This window comes from Sander vitreus, chromosome 20 (assembly GCF_031162955.1).
Source record: "Sander vitreus isolate 19-12246 chromosome 20, sanVit1, whole genome shotgun sequence".
In the NCBI taxonomy this organism is placed as follows: domain Eukaryota; kingdom Metazoa; phylum Chordata; class Actinopteri; order Perciformes; family Percidae; genus Sander; species Sander vitreus.
In genome coordinates this window covers 3775326-3793956 of record NC_135874.1, presented here as the reverse complement: position 1 = coordinate 3793956, position 18631 = coordinate 3775326, and the positions used below count along the sequence as shown (strand labels likewise).

The window sequence follows — 18631 nt, the reverse complement described above, 5'->3', positions numbered from 1 at the left end:
TTTAAAGGATGATTACGGCGCAAAACGAACCTAGGGCTTAATAACAGATGTGTACCCACTCTGTCGTTCTCTGGGACATGTTTTCATGCTAATCGAATGTGTTTGTGGCTTGAAACAAGCTAGCGCGGACCGCTGATTAGCTTACAATGCTAGTATTCGGGGCACAGGGAAAGTAAAAACAAATCTCTATTTATACCACTAAAAAGGCTCAAAATATCACCACACTTCAACGGTAGCATAATGAGTGTCCCTAAATGTAAACCAAAGCATTGAGAACTTTGTAAGTGTACAAACAGTTTATTAAAAAGATAGTTTAGAAAGACAGTAGCTCCCAAGACGGCGGCCGCCTGTATACGCGAATGCGTATTATTAAAAAGATAGATTATAAAGACAGTCGCATTCGCGTATACAGGCGGCCGCCGTCTTGGGAGCTACTGTCTTTATAAGCTATCTTTTTAATAAACTGTCTGTACACTTACAAAGTTCTCAGTGCTTCGGTTAACATTTATTATTATGCTGCCGTTGAAGTGTGGTGATATTTTGAGCCTTTTTAGTGGTATAAATAGAGATTTGTTTTTTTTAATTTCCCTGTGCCCCAAACACTAGCGTTAGCGCTAGCTTGTTTCAAGCTACAAACACATTCGATTAGCATGAAAACATGTCCCAGAGAGCGATCGAGTGGGTACACATCTGTTATTAACCCCTAGGTTCGTTTTGCGCCGGAATTGTCCTTTAAGTGTGTTGCAACTTATGTCATGGCTTCTTAATTGGACGTGCAATCCAGCCCCTGTTGTAAGACACTTTTTAATCAGTGCAAATTGTTTGAGTTATGTCTCAAGGCTACGAGGCACAAAGTACAATCATTATCTCCCTCGGGAGAAACATATCGCAGGAGCAATTACCTGCTGCAGGGATAAAACTACAAGCTGATTACTTGTGTTTCTTCTTTTGATTTATAGATGTTATTCCATAGAAAAGTGCTTCTTACAATCTGTTCAGGTAAAATGTGCTACTGAGCAAAGCAATATTCATCGTTAATTATGAAGAAGAAATATTTTCAGTGAGATTAGGGGTGGAAAAGTATGAATAAAGCATCAAAATGATCATGTTTCTCACTAAATTCGTGTGCTTTGACTGACTGCTCCCATGTTCGTGACCTCCTCCTCCCAAAGCAGTGAGCCCAGAGAAGGAGGACTACTACGCCGACATCCTCATCTACGTGACGGGCTGCGTGCTCTTCATCCTCGCCGTGGTCATCGTCGTCCTTTGCCGCATGCGGATGACGACGCAGAAGACGCTGCCCACACCGCCCGTGCAGAAACTGTCAAAGTTCCCCCTCAAGAGACAGGTAACAGAAAGTAGATACAAGATTCGTATGAACACTTCCCCCTCTTTTTCTGTCTCTCTGTGTTTAGTTGAGCTTTATTTAATATACTACCTTTGGTCCAACATTATGCGGACGGAGATGTTCGAGGAGTATCATTTATATATCTGGCCTTTTTTCCCACAAAACTGCATTGAAAACATCATATAACCTGCAAGAAAACAGAAATAATTTCATTCCTGAGGTACTTTTGGCATAATTATTAAGCATTTTTTTAATTCCTCAACATTTCAGCAAACTCAGTTGGCTTTAGACACAAACCTTTGAATTTCCAGGGTGTATTCCAGACACAGAAAGTTAAGAAAAATCATGCGTTATCTTTGAAAATCAAGACATTTCTGGAAAGTGTTTTAACACTTTGATTGCGTCAAATTCTGTTTTAAACGGGCCCTTTTCTCTAAACTGAACTGCAGCAGAATTATTTTAACAAAACAACCTCAACAGTCAAGGAAGGAGTAACATCAAGGAAGCACCCTGAATGAGTTATGGAGAGTCATGGAAAAATAGTATCATTTATTTTTGCATCGGTGCCACAATGAGAAACCTGTACAACAGCGAGCATTTGCAATGTCTGTCTTTTCAACTTCCACAACTTCTAAAAAGAATTGCTCGCAGGACAGGACTCACGCAAGCTGAGAGTATAAATAAATAAATAGAGACAGTTATCGTACGTCTATCCACTCTCTCGCTGTCCGGCTCTGTTGATGCCGTCGTGCGGACGCTCGAAGGCATCACACTGGTGGCATGTGTTCACATTTATCTTGGAGCAGATTCAGCTCGGGGATATTTATGCCCTCCCGTGACTGTCAGTGTTAGTTTTAGATTTCACTCTGTGTAACGCACACTCGCCCCCTCAACTGTTTGGAGAGAGACATAAAGTGGAGCAGCTGCGTTGCCACAGCCTGCAGTCGGCACAAACTCTTCGCGTCATTGTCTCTCAGGGGTTCGAGGCAGACCTCGGTCAAGGACCGAGTCAAATCAGGACCAAGTTCAAACAGAACACAGACCAGGACAAGTTCAAGACCAAAATTCAATTGGATTTATAGTGTCAAATCACAATAGGAGTTATCTCAGGACACTTTACAGATAGAGTAGGTATAGACCACACTCTTGACCAACAATTTACTCCCCCCCCCCAAGAGCAAGCATTGGGTGCGACAGAAGCGAGGAACAACAACAGACAGACCCTGGCTCTTAAATAGATCAACACTTTGTGAAATTTGCTTGCAGAGCATTAGATGAAAAGATTGATACCATTATCATATGCCTGCTGAATATGAAGCTATGAAAACAAACCTTTCTTGAGTCGGTTAGGGGTTGTTTATAACTTTAAGTGGATCCAGATCCGAGGATTCTGTTAGATTATCATATATCATTTATAGACAGGATTCTATATCTTAAAGCGGTGTTTTTCAAAGGGCTGCTCGATTGTGGAAAAAAAATCGCAATCCTCATTATAATATAATACTCATTGACTTGAATTGAATTTAAATAACAGTTAAACAAATCAACAGTGGAAACACCTTGAACTGGGAAATGTCCCTTCATACTTTTCCCGCTCAAACTTTTTTTTCCCCTCTCATTCCAGACAAAATAAGAGTTTACTTTACAAAACGTCACATGCAAAATAATCGTTTCTCTCGACTACTCTGTTTTTGTGATCGTTAGGAGCCCAAATCGTAATCACGATTAAAAATGATGGTGAAGGTAGGAATAATTGCACAGCCCTGGTTGAGCTCTCTAGACAGGCAGGGAAAAAGGTTGAGTCAACATACATCAGAGGCTCCACCAGGAGAAGTTGGAGTCCAAACAGGTACGACGATAAGTCCAAGAAGGGTAAAAGGCTTTCTGAAGACCAGGCCAGAGTTCCCTCTCCACACTGATTAATACACCCTCACCCGTCTTCTCCTCTATTCACCCCACTTCACTCTCATCACAAGACTTCTTTCTGAGCTTCTATTTCTTTTCTTATTACTTCTCTGTCTCATATCATCTTCAGGCCGCACGGTTTGGCTCTCGTTCTTTGGGTTTCTTGTGATATTGGTGATCCAGAGTGTCTTCCATTATTGGGTTAATGGCACTGCGGATGCGAAGATCATCTGAAAGAAAGGTAGAATGAACGTGCGGATGAGTTTATCCACCCTGCCCCAGCCTGCTGGACTCCCACAGCCTCTGTGTGCTTGTTCTGTGCGAGCTCCAGCTTTCCATCTTCATAATTAAGGGGTTGTGCTCCTCAAAATGCAAAAAGATGCATTTTTAGAACGGAAAACTGTTGCCTGAAAGTCATAATTCAGTTCTTGGAAAACAAACACATGACTGTTAAAAACCAAAGTCAGGATTCATCTGGAAAGGATGTAAAATACTGTATTTTCTAATAAGGCCATGTTACATAAAAGTAGCGTTGTTCTGTTATATTAGGTAGAAACCTCATCTTTTAAAAGGTTTTCTAATTGTAGCCTTTTTTTCTGCTACCTTCTTATGCATGCTCTTATAAGGTAGTGCAGGGAATGATATTATTGCATTTTTCTGTAATCTTTGCTTTGTTTTTTGTAAAGCTAATCTCCCGGTTCTCTCCTTTCTTTTTCATAACTCTGAGTAAATCTCCCATAAAACCCCTGGCATGTTCTATCAGATATTACTTTTCATGCCCCTGAAATTGTGGTCAGGGCTGCTTTTTTTTAAGCTTCACATCATTTTTTTTCTCATTTTTCTCGGGTGGAGATGTTGAAGAGGGAAGTCTGGTAAGTGGACATGTATGTTTGAGGACCCAACCTGAAGGGGCCGAGCTGGCAGACTCTGACATAAACAGATTCATCAACCCCCCCACCCACCCTCCCAGCAGTCAGATAAATGGCGGAGCCCGCGGGCTCGGCGGCAGCCGGACCGCCAGTCTGGAAATGGAGCTGGCTGATGGATAGAGACGTCCATCCCACCTCTGTTCCCTTCTTCATTAGTCTTTGTTACCGCCTGCTCCCTCCTGTGCACAGCCATGGGCCGGCTGTTTGTAAAAGTCTCCGCCGGTGTCAGAAGTCAGGCTGGTTTTTCAGAGAAACTCTGAGCTGCCGACATAGCTCCGACATTAATCCTGAGATGTGTGATGTTTGCAGTCCGTCGCTGCCAAAAAGCATTCCATCTTAAAGTTATTCCGTCATTGATGCAGTCTTTAAATGCATTTTTTTTTACATCAAGAAAGTCCGAACCGAGGTTAGCGCTTCTCTACGAACCAGAGCTTAAACATTTTCAGCATCTTACAAGGAAATGTTTGTTTTATTTATATTTGCTATTTCAGTTTCTAGGTTATTGCCTTGACATTTCAAATCATTTACTGTAGTCTAACAAGGGAAACGTGTATCTGGCAACAGTGTTGTAATCAAATCACCAACCGTCGAGTCCAGGTCAAGTCTCGAGTCCCCAGTGTTCAAGTCCCAATCCAAGTCGGAGTCACCATTACCTGAATTCGAGTCTGAGTCGAGTCACAGGTCTAGAGAATAGCAGCTCAATTTGAACTCTAGTCCGAGTCCAGAACTTCATCATCAGAACATCACTGCCTATTACACTTAAAAAGTATCGTCAGAAACTTTATCCAACTTCCGAGTCCTATTTCATTAAAGCTCAAGTCCAAGTTCAGAAATCCTCGAGTCTTGATGACTTGGACTCGGAGTCCAAGTCGAGTCACGAATCCGGAGAATCTCAAGCAGGACTCGACTCCAAGTCCAGGACTGTTTGGCAATGATGTGAGATGAATTTAGGTTTTTGGGGGCGTTTTCAGCAATTTTGTCTAATATGTTTCCATAACATTTCTTAATATAAACTGAGATTTATTTTGAATTATGAAATTTAAGCCAATTAAATGACTGTTACGGACAATTATTTTAAGTTTTCTTCCCTCTGTAAAAGTACTATCCCGTCTAAAGTTAGAGTCTAACTTTAATATCAAGATGAAGGTTAGAATACGGAGTACAAATATGTTGGTTTTCCTCTCTTCCCTCCGTCTCTGTGTTCAAAGACACATCACCTCATCCCTTTCGGAGTCTATAACAGTCTGTTTTTGGTCCCCAAGCAGGTGTCCTTGGATTCCAACTCGTCCATGAACTCCAACACCCCATTGGTCCGGATCGCCCGCCTGTCGTCCAGCGACGGGCCCATGCTGGCCAACGTCTCGGAGCTGGAGCTGCCCTCCGACCCCAAATGGGAGTTTCCTCGAACACGGTAAGAAAACTACTTCCCCAGATCCAGTGGTGGAATGTAACTTAAGTACATTTACCCAAGTACTGTACTGTACTATTATCACTGTTAATGATATTCAATTGTTTTGTTGCTGTCTGTTATTTCTGTGTTCCTTAAATTGTAAAGTGCACTGAGACCATGTTTAATATTGATTTTACACTTTAAATACATTTGATTGATTGAAATGTTTGCACACAAACGCATGTAGTTTATAAAAATATGTTTTATTATAAATGAAACTACCCAACAATATAACCGCCTACAAGTCCAGCTGAAATGATTAGTAGTTTTGATAGTTTCCAGTTTCTAAAATGAGGATTTACTTTTAATACTTTAAGTACATTTTCCTGATGATACTTACATACGTTTACTCAAGTAACATTTTCAATGCGGGATTTTACCGTGTGGTATTAATACTTTTACCTAAGTCCATCCATCCATCCATCTTCGTCCGCTTATCCGGGGTCGGGTCGCGGGGGCAGCAGCTCCAGCAGGGGACCCCAAACTTCCCTTTCCCGAGCCACATTAACCAGCTCCGACTGGGGGATCCCGAGGCGTTCCCAGGCCAGGTTAGAGATATAATCCCTCCACCTAGTCCTGGGTCTCCCCCAAGGCCTCCTCCCAGCTGGACGTGCCTGGAACACCTCCCTAGGGAGGCGCCCAGGGGGCATCCTTACCAGATGCCCCAACCACCTCAGCTGGTTCCTTTCGACGCGAAAGAGCCGCGGCTCTACTCCGAGCTCCTCACGGATAACTGAGCTTCTCACCCTCTCTCTAAGGGAGACGCCAGCCACCCTCCTGAGGAAACCCATTTCGGCCGCTTGTACCTTTTACCTAAGTAAAGGATCTAAATACTCCTTCCACCACCGTCCAGATCTGCATCCATCACTGTTGTCTAAACGCCTGTCAGAAGGAAAACACATGGTGCGCTGTGGCTGCCAAGCAACATATTTCAGAGTTGACACATACTGTATTGTTGTCCTTGTAACGTTATGTGCTGTGAAACAACGCAAGCCACCATTACATCACGGTTACCGTGACACCTTCCTCCACGCTTATTGTACCTGGCAATCAAATTGGTCTCATTCAAAACTGTAGAGAGAAATAAAACAAAAACGTCCCCGTCAACGCTGCTTGCAGCAGAATTCCCAGCTTCTGAGACTTGTCTTGCTGCTGTTTCAGACTGACTCTGGGTAAACCTCTGGGCGAGGGCTGCTTCGGCCAGGTGGTGATGGCCGAGGCCATCGGCATCGACAAGGAGAAGCCCAACAAGCCGCTCGACGTTGCTGTGAAAATGCTGAAAGGTTAGTGATCGTCGTACACAAGCTTTGAGTGACAGCGGTGGTACCGTGCTCTTTTTTTCATTTAAAATTGGTCTCTCCCCCATCATCAGTCTTTGATAAATGACTTCTATGTATCTCCTTGTGTCTGTTTTTACCTGATTGTTTAAACGTTGTATCTGTTGTAATTCAAATGTTATTTATTTAAATTATTTATATGTAATTTGCTGAAATGCATGCTGTGCACTGAAAATGATGGTCTCCCTCAATGGGCCACGAGTTTTAAATAAAGGTAGTATTTTTATTTATTTTTTATTAGAATGATAACCCATTGAAATGAAGCATCTCATTTTTTTATACAGAAAATAAAAAATACATTCATTCATACATACACACAACACTCCCAAGCCTAACTACTCCAACACCGACTTATGGTTTTTATAATTGTTATTATTGACTGGTGCTGAGAGAGTGCCAAGGCACATTGTATTTCATTGCTGTGGTACTTCGTACTAATATGCATATGACAATAAACTTGAACTGAACTGAACTGATCGCCCGCCCCCCCCCCACCCCTTTATTTTTGCATTAAGAACAGGTTCTTATTTACAATGGCGGCCTGAGAAGTGACAAAGCCACTTAGAGGGAAGTGAAGGAGGGGCTAGGAAAGGAAATCAGCTGAATTGTGTCTTTCCCTCTCTGTTTTTACACATATAACAATGTGGTTTTCTCATATCTGTTATACTCTCAAACTGAAGTCCTGCTTGTATCTGTGTTCTTGTCGCTAGATATTCACTACAATAACACTCTGTTTTCTTTGTCTCAGACGATGCCACGGATAAAGATTTGTCAGACCTGGTGTCGGAGATGGAGATGATGAAGATGATTGGAAAACACAAAAACATTATCAACCTGCTCGGAGCGTGCACACAGGACGGTGAGGCCACGCTTCATTACAGAGGAGATGATTAACAATAGTTCTAAACTGTGTCCTGTAAGTGACGCTGTGCTCCGTGTTGCTGGCAGGTCCTCTGTACGTCCTGGTGGAATACGCCTCTAAAGGCAACCTGAGGGAGTACCTGCGGGCGCGGCGCCCACCGGGCATGGACTACTCTTTCGACACCTGTAAAATCCCAGACGAGCAGCTCACCTTCAAAGACCTGGTGTCCTGTGCCTACCAGGTGGCCCGGGGCATGGAGTACCTCGCCTCGCAGAAGGTTAGCCGCCATGACACAAACTGACCATTGCAGTGCTTTTTTTAAGTTCATGGGATATAATACGAATAAGGACTGGGTTAGGGTTAGGTTAGCTAAAAATGTAGGGATTAGAGCGTTGGAAACTACAGCTGCAAAGATTAATTGATTAGTTGTCAACTATTAAATTAATCGCTAACTATTTTGATAATCGATTAATCGGTTTAAGTCATTAAATTAATTACATTTGATTCCAGCTTGTTAAATGTGCATATTTTCTAGTTTCTTCTCCCTGAATATCTTTGAGTTTGTGGACAAAACACAATTTTGACGACGTCATCTTGGGCTTTGGGAATCACTGATCCACATTTTTCACCATTTTCTGACTTTTTATAGACCAAACAACTAATAGATTAATCGAGAAAATAATCGACAGATTAATCGGCGATGAAAGTATTAGTTAGTTGCAGCCCTATTGGAAACACTTGAAAGGTTGTAACTACGGTTAAGATCTTTACAACGGCCTCAATGGGATCAGGTTTAAATCAGTTTTACAGGACCGGTACATGAGCATCAGCACCAGATCCAGCAGGATGCTCAATAGCTTCTTTCCACAGGCAGTAAAAGGATAATGTAAATAGACTGTGCCCCCTGCCAATGCCCCCCACACTCCACCCTCCAACCCTGGGCCATTATCTGAGCTAAAAAAGGACTCTACTAAATGCACATCGCCACTTTACATAGTCTGTGCTGAGCACCATTACACCTTAACACACTGCGCTGCTAACTACATAGTACTACAACACCTGTACCATCTACTGTTTTAACGGTTTTTAAATGTTTTTTAGTCTATGTAGTCTTACGTACGTCTGTATGACTGTTGTCTTTTCCTGATGCACTGCAAGTGGCTAGTGGAGAACAGTCTTTTCGTTTTCTTTATGCATGTTAGTGCACAAGGAACTATATCAAATAAATGAATCGGATTTGCAATCTAAGGTAAGTGATTTGCTTGGAATACGTTTCCAAACCAAATAACTTTGGAAGTTAGGAGTTTGGAGGTGATAAAGTCAGACAGCGGTAAATGAAAGTTGTCCGCCTACAGTGCATCAGTGTACGAGAATGTTTGTGTGTGTGTGTCGCCGTGTGTCTGATGCATTTGTACTTCTCCCCTCAGTGTATCCATAGAGACTTGGCAGCCAGAAACGTCCTTGTGACAGACGACAACGTCATGAAGATCGCCGATTTCGGCCTCGCCAGAGATGTGCACAATATAGACTACTACAAAAAGACCACCAACGTGAGTCTCAGTCGGTCAGCTTTTCTCCGTCAGAAATAAGTATTGACTAATTATGTTTTTTGAGACCACGATCATTTTGCCCAGAAATAAATATTCTACAGCGGTTTCAAGATCCCCCGAGGCTACAAAATCAAATTAGGTGATAGAATACTTTGCACAGATTTCATAACAGTGCTTGGGTGAAGACCTTTCACTTCATCTTTACACTCAAAAAAAAAAAAAAAAAAAACGAAACATTTGTATATTTTGTATGGATTTGATGTCTAAGCAGGTAAAGGCATACAAGTTCAGTTAACCGAGCTGATACAGATGACAGACATTCTACACAGGGCTGGGCAATATCTCAATATTACTCCATTGTTATATCATGATATGAGACTAGATATCATAATCATTATCATCTTATCATCATAATATCGTGATATGGCAAGTGTTGCCATTTTCTGCCTTTAACCACTTCATTAAATCTACATTATTGATGATTATTTATCTAAAATGTAATTATGAAAACATTTTGTATCGACAAAAATATCGATATACTGTATATTTGATTTTCTCCATATCGCCCAGCTCTTACTATACAACACACAGTATACCTGTTAAATGAATGTGTCTTATGATAATGATAGTGGACAGTGGTGTGTGTTTGGGTCCATGTTTTGCTGTCTGCTGTGTACAGAATGCTTCTGCTGACCAAAGCGCTTCTGTTGTGCCTCTGTTGTTGCAGGGCCGTCTGCCCGTGAAATGGATGGCTCCCGAAGCTCTGTTTGACCGGGTCTACACGCACCAGAGCGATGTGTGAGTTTGCACAAACTGCCCGTCACATGCCAACGGTCCACTCATGTGGAGCTGCTGCTGCCGCCGTACACCGGCAGAATCCGGGTTGTTGAAATATCGTGACGGTGCGCGTTAGCATCAAAAGCCGAGTTTGTGCGTGTGAAAATGGATTCATAGCGTTCCCTTTCCAAATATCTCTCCGCTCGCTGTCATCTCTGGGCCTACTTGATAATCCCCAGCCTCTTGTGTATCAGTGGCGCCGCATTCCTCGCAGCGTTTGTTCTTTATTCTCCCGACACGACATCTGAGAGAGAGACGGAAACACAATAGAGTCTCGACAACTGGTTTTATCAGCGCAAATCCAAGAACAGAAATGAGATAAGAGGGTCAGTGGATTAATCACGGTTTATTAGCGTAGATTCAATCTGCCCTAGAACAGAAGACGATAAGAGGGTCAGTGGCTTTATCACGACATGTTCCCTCTGGGCAGGTTCCTACAACCATTCATTGGAACCAGGGTCACCGTAGACAGTCTTAAACATAAACATACATTCCAAACATACAATATTTCTTTTATGTTTTAAATCCAGTGGTCCCATATTCTCCGGTCCATCTCCTTACACTAAGTTTAATTACACACACAAACAATTAAAAACTCTTACCCTTATTTTCCACTAGGCGATTGATATTCCACCACCCGCGTCACGCCAGTAGCGTGCGTGAAGCCGCTCTCCGCTCCGCTCCACTAAAGATCCGCGCCAGGCCTATTTTCAGGCGAGGCGTTCAGAAAGGTTATAGGAAGTGAAACAGCGAGAGCATTTAGTCAATTTACCAAAAGCCAAGCCAAGGTGACCATCCATACATAAATTCTGCATTTTGTAATCTCAGTATGAAAGTAATTTTCTCCATTATATAGATCGGAGATCTTCAACAAGGGGTCCGGGACCCCTAGGGTCTTTTTCAAAAATTAAAAAGTCTTTACGTGAATCCAACATATTATTAGCAAATATAAATCCCCACTGATGATAGGCTGACTGGCCCATAGGTAAGGTCGTCACTAAGATAGTCATCCACAGACACAGTACATCCTAAGGAAGGGCATGTATGTTTAACATTAAAACATGATTTATAAAATCATGCCAACAATTATTATTTTAATATCTTAGTATTCTATGCAGAAAAGGGTTGTGTAAAGGCTTTAGGCGTCCCTACACGTTATTGTTGGCCCGGTTTAACATGAAACTTAATTTTATTCAATATTAGTAGTAGGGGGTCCCTGCTCCATCTCTCTTTCAGTTAAGGCGTCCTTGGCTTAACAAACACCGAAGACCCCTGGAATAGACTCCCAGGCGCACCTTTTCCGACCTCTGATTGCTCCTGTGTTGGCTGCGATCAGGAGAAGAAAAGGCCAGTTTAGGCGAGGAGGTCACAAAGTCAACCTGTGTTGCGGTAGCTGAACCCCTCTCAGCCAGACGCTGTGTCCCCAGCACAGGCATCCAAGCCAAACACAGGCCCCTGTCAACACTGGCTCGCTGTGTGATTACACTAGACTGGGAACAAGCCGAGAGGAGAATCAGCCGGCTCTGTTATTTCAGCAGGTCTGGATTACAGAGTCAATCCTCCCGCCAAACCTCCTCCTCCACACATACAGTAGTCGCACTGCAGCCAGTTTACTCTCACACACCCCCCTGGGGGACTCTGACTTTTGACCTGCAATGTTTTTACTGAAATGTGTTACACTGAAACAGATGGGAGACAATTAAGATACATTAAAACAAATCTGTCACGAGCTCACATCCAAACGACACGCAAACAGCAGCACAGCAAGGAAAGGGCTGGATATAAGGAAGGTTTTGCATGCAGCAGCTGGCATTACAGCTCGTGCAGCTTTCCAAACATTTGCAGCTCTAAAGGCAGAACTAGCTGTGAGAACACTCAGGGAGCCATTTTAGTTGGATTTTTACAGAGTCGTTTTACACTTTTTTTTCTTTCTTTTTTTTGCAGAGAGAAAGTAAGTAATAAGCATCATCACGTTGTGATTCAAAGTGAAGGTTTCTACCAATAAATTTAGACCTGAATTCATTTTTCCTAGCCTAGCTTGCGTGAATCACTCTGCCCAAGTAGCAGAAGTAGCAGTGCTCCGCCTTCTGAGAATATAGTTCCCAGTATATATACGGTTAGAAGACGGCTGTGTCTCATGTGACCTTGTTATTTGTACATGCTGTGACTATACAAATCACAACATGTAAATAGGAACACGTTGGCGTTATTTTGTCACTTATTGGTGAGCAGTTGGCTAGATGGAGCTGGTTACCTCCAGGATCTGTGCTAAGCTAGGCTAGACAGAGTTACGACACGCACTGAGATGAGAAGGGTATGTATGGACTTATCTAACTCTGGGGGATACGGTGAATAAGACACAGTCCCAATAAGTCGGCGTGTTCCTTTAAGGATCTGAATACTTCTACCACCACTGGTCTGCAGTTTCTGTTTCTTCTTTTCTACCTCTCAGTATTGATGTCTTTCTGTTTCACCAAAGTCGCCAGTCTCCTTTCCCTCTCTCTGTGTGTTTGGATGGCGGGCATGCGGCTCGGCCAGTAGCGCCTGTGTTCCGCCCTCCGGACCAGAGTGCGCATAATTAGATAAAGCCCGCTGAGCGCCCGCAGTGGGGGGGGAGGAGGGGTCTGATTCTGATTCACTGGATGAAACGGACCAACAATAGTACACTGGGTTAATAGAGCGCCATTATCTGATTACCGTCCCTCATTTTTTTTAACCATTCAGGAATATAAGGCAGCAGTTCACTCAAGCTGTTGCCACAGACAGAAAGAAAAAGACAGGATGGCTCGGCTTAGAGAGACAGCAGCTTCTGGAAGAGGCAGCAGCTGGACCGTAACTGTACTATAGATACAGAACAATACGGATTCTATTCCTGTTTTGTGCTCAGGGCTTGTAAGCATTTTTGGAAAGTGTGGGGTACGCCATAGGGCTGCATGATAATGGAAAGAAAATCCTAATTTTTGTTATAATTAAACCGAACAAAACCTTTCATTCCCATTTCTTTCTAATGAGTTTGAGTCTTGTCTCCTTTCGGTCTTGAGGGCCGAGTTGTTGCTTTTTTTCAAATATTGACTGACTGTCCCGGATAATAAGAATGTCAAATTGATTTTTAAATTGAGTGCATTAAACATTACTGAGGATCAATATTTCCCCAACCATCTGTGGAACACAGGCCTGTTGGCTGCTTCAGGCCATGACTGGCGTTTGAACTCTAATCTGTATTCATTATGTGTGTGTGTGTGTGTGTGTGTGTGTGTGTGTGTGTGTGTGTGTTCAGGTGGTCCTATGGGGTGCTGTTGTGGGAGATCTTCACCCTGGGAGGCTCGCCGTACCCAGGAATCCCAGTAGAAGAGCTCTTTAAGCTGCTGAAGGAGGGACATCGGATGGACAAACCTGCCAACTGCACCCATGAACTGTAGGTGTCTTTATGAATTGTAGTTATAATCAGAGTATATGTGGTTATAGCAGGAGGCAGCTCAGCGGGGCTGTAGTCAAGTCCTTTGTTCGAGTGCAAGACAAGTCCAAGACCAGGACTAGGCGAGAACGAGTCAAGACCGTCAGAAAGGATCAAATTAGGCCACATTATTTACTTTATAACAATTGAATAATTGAAAATAACTTTAAAAAAAGTGTAACTTTACATATTAGATGTTGAGTCTTTATTCTGTTGTAACAAGAACATTCTGGACTGTCGATGGAAAATGTAACAAATAACAACACAGGTGTCACTAACAAACAATTCTTAAACCTATTACTTGTCCTGAATAATCCAGAGTACAAAGGCCTCGCTGACATTGGGCCGTATTTTAACGATCAAAGCGCACGGGGTGAAGATCCTGGCGCAGATGCGTTTAGGGTGTGTCCAAATCCACTTTTGCTAGTTTGACGGCGGAAAAAAAGGCTCCAGGCGCATGGTTCAAAAGGGTTGTACTTAGTGTCTTCATTAATCAGAGGTGTGTTTTGGGCGTAACATGCAATAAACCAATCAGAGATCATCTCCCATTCCCTTTAAAAGCCAGGCGCGTTTGGACCTTGGAGCATTGCTGTTATGATGGAGGATTTGCACCGTAATATTATTATTTGTAATCTTTTGCATGTGTGTGTGCTGCTGCGCGCCCCTGTGTGTGTAACAAGCATAGTGTGTGCGCGCTGTGCATAAGCCTAGGAGCATTTTACTAATGTGCTTTTAAAATAACAATGAAATGCTGCGTTGTTGACTTTAGACCAGGTTTTTGTTGGTCAATGGCTCGATCACTTCCCGCTGCCTCAAGATAGCAATACGCCCAGAATGCACCTGAACACACCTCCCTGTAAGACCAGCACGCCCATGGGCGCACAGATGGGCGCAGGTGCATTTGCTATTTAAACGACGGGGCGCTGGACGGGAAATTGACAACTGCGTCGGTCTTAAACTAGCAAAGACACTTGGGTCAGGCTTTGCGCTGCGCCGGGTGTAAGATAGGGCCCATTGTGTCTTTGGCCAAAATGAAAAGGATTGATACCTGATGATTGAGGTATATGATGCAGCCAGGCGTATACTGAGGACCAATACCAATGCCCGTTCTAGACAGATTTTGAATTAAACCAACATCTGTTTTCTGAAGGAGCCCACTTCATCAATGGTTTTGTTTTGAAAGACCAAATGACCCAAAATATAAAAGGACAAGACCTCAGTGTTTTCATTTAATCTGATTTGATGCATTCTGTACTCATAATCAGTTGTACTCAATTATGATATGAATATGAAATACCCAAAGTGTTTGAGTCTAAGTTTATTTTGACCATTAAACATTTTACAAGGTGTGAATTAGGAGAAATGAATCCCCTTTTCCTTTGTACATTAAAAAAAAACAAATCGGTAGAAAAACGGATAATGCCCTGGCAGAAAAGTACCGGTACCTTTTCCCGTTAAGTTTACAGACATTTCTGTTAATCTAAAAATGGAAAAATTCTCTAAATTCAAAGTATATCCTCTGTACCTTTTTAAACGTTAGTCCAAAAAATCTAAATGCGGAAAAACACCTGTGAAAAATCATAACAGAAAATCCCTTCATATTAACACAGTATTTTCTAACAGTGTATTATCCTTATTGTCTCAGACAGAAAAACGCCGCACTCTAATCTGGTCCCTTGCTATAAATAATGGTGTCTTGTGAGCCCGTTTGGGCTGGGCATACTTTGTTGGTGCATGACACAATATTAAAATTATTACATTCATACAAGGTTTAAAAGCCAATGATTCCATTTTTTTTTCAATGACCTCAATAAGCAACTTATTTGGGTTTTGGGGTAAACTGTGGTGAACAGTGTCTTCTTGCAGCTGGAAACGCAACAAATAAAAAGTGAAAACTGTTTAAAACCAAAAATGATGAGCCTTTACTTTGCTTTAGCCGTAATTACAGAGCACCAGCATCCAGCTGCAGATCAAGTAGACCAAATGCTGGCAACAGTCCATCTCAGATCTGAGTGTAGTTGTACATTTTGTATTTCATGTTTAATGGCTGAGCTGCAGAGTAACCAACGCTTGATGTGGCTGTTTCAGGTACATGATCATGAGGGAGTGCTGGCACGCCGTGCCGTCCCAGAGACCCACCTTCAGACAGCTGGTGGAAGACCACGACCGGGTTTTATCCATGACCTCCACCGATGTAAGCCTCCCTGCACAGCTGCCGCTCACTCACAACTTGAAAACACAAAACGTTAGCTTTAGTTTCACCTCAAGTCATGTCAACACTATTGTCAATTCTCTCAAAATATGTGCCAGATATACAGAGGGATCGAACACGCATTTCTCTCCGACTCACGGTGCAATAACATCCCAGATACATCCCAAATATATACAATACAATGAATAACTTATATGTCACATCACATCTACACCCTTCCACCATGTTTCAAAACCAGGCCAGTAGGGTTTCTGTAATCCTGCTGACAGACAGACAAACGGAGCAGAAAACATAAACTGCTTGGCAGAGGTAATACCACATTAACAAAGGTTTGGAAGTTAAGTTTAACGTATCATTTGGCCCCCTGAAAAAAAAGATATACATACATATTATATTACAGCTGGTGATACTACGGTAACTTCCTGTTTACATAGTTAATAGATTTTTAGTGGACAGCGCTACAGATCTATCTATCTCTAGCAGACCTCGTATAATAACAGATATATACTGTATGTTGCCACTGTATGTATCATGCTAGCGTTAGCTTAAAGCTCATTTGCCGTACAAAATGATGCACAGCAGGACATCACATATGGCATATGAATACATAGGCGTAGATTTCTGGGACCCCCCCCAATATTGAAACAAAAACTACACCCTTGTATGAATAGACATGTAGGCTATGTCATGTACATTTTTAAAAGGCAGATGTTTAAAAGGAAGAAAGCAAATTAGGAGCCTTTGGCAGGTTTCTACACTAACCTGCCTCTCATCAGCTGCTCATGGCTTTGACCAGCTTGCTGCTCAGCTGCTCCTCGTTGGCTCGGCAGGCCGAATGCCAGCAAGAACTTAAAACACAAAGTACTGTTACCTCCTTGCACAAAGAAACACATTAAAATACAACCATAAAACAGAGGTTTATGTATTTTTTAAAGATGTTCTTTACAACCAATGTCTGACAATATTATGGAAAGGATCCCTACAGAGAGAGGCCTTTTTTAAAACCTCGTTGAGACCTTTCTGTTTAACCAGAAACAGCTCTGAGGTCGCTAGCACTAAAACCACCAGACTCCATTGAAAAAAAACATATTTTCATATCAGTGAACTATGTGTTTATGTGAAAAGACGACCCCAAATGGCTTTTCATAGTTTTATTTTGTTTCTATGGACTTTAATGAAGTGTATTTAAAGATGCTACTGTTTATTTACATAGTCTGGAGGCTTTAGAAAAGGATCTTACTCTTTAACAGAAAGGTCGACCTCTTTAGAAATCCTTTCCATAATGTGGTCAGACACTTGGAATATTAATCTGAGCCTGTCAATGGCAATTTTTGTGAACGTGAATAGAAGCTGGACTAGGATTGGGCGGAGGTTTTGGTTTCAAATCCGATCATGGGTTCCAAATTTAACATGCACAACTTTTGGTTTCCGTAGCGGCCACCGTACTTCCAGGAGCTTGTTGTGTTGCAGCCTTGGAGCACAGTAAGCAGCGCTCTAGTGTGGCTTTATTTTACGTTGAAAAAGCGGTAAAACTGCAAACCACCATTGAATCAAAATAAACCTTTCCTCTTATTTGTGAAAATAGGCATGTGACCCGTTTCAACTCCACCCTTCAAAGAACCGGAATCGAAAGGAAGAATCGGAATCAGAATTGTTAAAATCCAAACGATGCCCAACCCTAAACTGGACAATTGCCCGATTAACTTACATTGTTGCTTGTTTCGCCGCTGCCGACTGCAGCGATCTCGCTTGATACTGGACCAATGTTCCCATCAGTCACCTAGACACAAAAACACAGGAAAATAGGGTCCAGGTTGAAAAAAACAGAACTTACTCTTTAACAAACAAACAATCTAAGTGATAATTCATTAACACTCTTATAATTCTTGACTTGTTTATGTGAGCACAGAAGGCATTTGACAGTGACAGCCCAGTGTAACCATTGCCCTCTCCTCTGTCAGGAGTACCTGGACCTGGCGGTGCCCTTCGAGCAGTACTCGCCCACCTGCCAGGACTCCAACAGCACGTGCTCGTCCGGAGACGACTCGGTGTTCGCCCACGACCCGCTGCCTGACGAGCCTTGTCTTCCCAAACAGCTTCCCAGTAACGGGGTGATCAGGACATAAAAAAAAACTGCAGCGGGGGGGGGGGGCTGGGGAGGGGGGGGAGTTGGACTTTAACTTCCTCTCACAGGTCGCCATGAACAAAACACCTCTCAGTGACTCCTCGACATTATGGAAATGAAAAACTCAGCATGCAATACTTCCACAGCGCTTCAGCTCTTCCATTCGTCTTAAAACTCTCGCTCAAAATCCCCCCAATCCTTTGACTGAGTTTATTTTTTTCTTCCTCCTGCATCCTCCTCCCTCCCAGAAGACTCTTGAAACATTGAAGGATTATTTTTTTGCCGTTGGAACCGTGTTTGTGTTTCTTCTTTTCAGAAATGAAATTTATATTTTTGTACTCGGGCCAGTCTTTTGTTACAGACAATCTGTAAGGGGGGGGAGTAAACCATTCCGTGCCTACTGGTGTAAGAAAACCCTCCTAAAGAGGAGGGAGTGAAGGGCATTGGTCAGTGACTGCTTGGCGATCCAGTAGGCGAGGACCTCGGATTTTCATCCCCTCGTCTGCACGGAAGCCCTCAGATCGCCGTAAACGTCTGCGATCTAAAGCGAAATCCATTGACGATATACCAGCAAACGCCAGAATCTACTCGATGATGGGACTCGTTCTTCCGAAGACACTCA

The 18631-nt window shown here is 42.7% G+C and overlaps 1 protein-coding gene across 9 annotated transcripts in view; it reads left to right on the top strand.

Annotated features, from left to right (window-relative positions):
* fgfr3 (fibroblast growth factor receptor 3) overlaps positions 1 to 18347 on the top strand; it is an 84615-nt gene extending 66268 nt beyond the window's left edge. For 4 of the 9 annotated variants that reach the window (XM_078278413.1, XM_078278412.1, XM_078278406.1 and 1 more), the window contains exons 9-18: positions 1173 to 1348; positions 5445 to 5593; positions 6794 to 6915; positions 7718 to 7828; positions 7918 to 8108; positions 9259 to 9381; positions 10109 to 10179; positions 13496 to 13633; positions 15761 to 15866; positions 17846 to 18347. In XM_078278413.1, coding sequence (XP_078134539.1) covers positions 1173 to 1348; positions 5445 to 5593; positions 6794 to 6915; positions 7718 to 7828; positions 7918 to 8108; positions 9259 to 9381; positions 10109 to 10179; positions 13496 to 13633; positions 15761 to 15866; positions 17846 to 18010 — 1352 coding nt within the window. In that variant the 3' untranslated portion in view covers positions 18011 to 18347. The remainder of the gene's footprint in view (positions 1 to 1172; positions 1349 to 5444; positions 5594 to 6793; positions 6916 to 7717; positions 7829 to 7917; positions 8109 to 9258; positions 9382 to 10108; positions 10180 to 13495; positions 13634 to 15760; positions 15867 to 17845) is intronic. The other 5 variants (XM_078278408.1, XM_078278407.1, XM_078278410.1 and 2 more) reach the window with 3 other exon arrangements.
* The last annotated feature ends 284 nt before the right edge of the window (positions 18348 to 18631 follow it).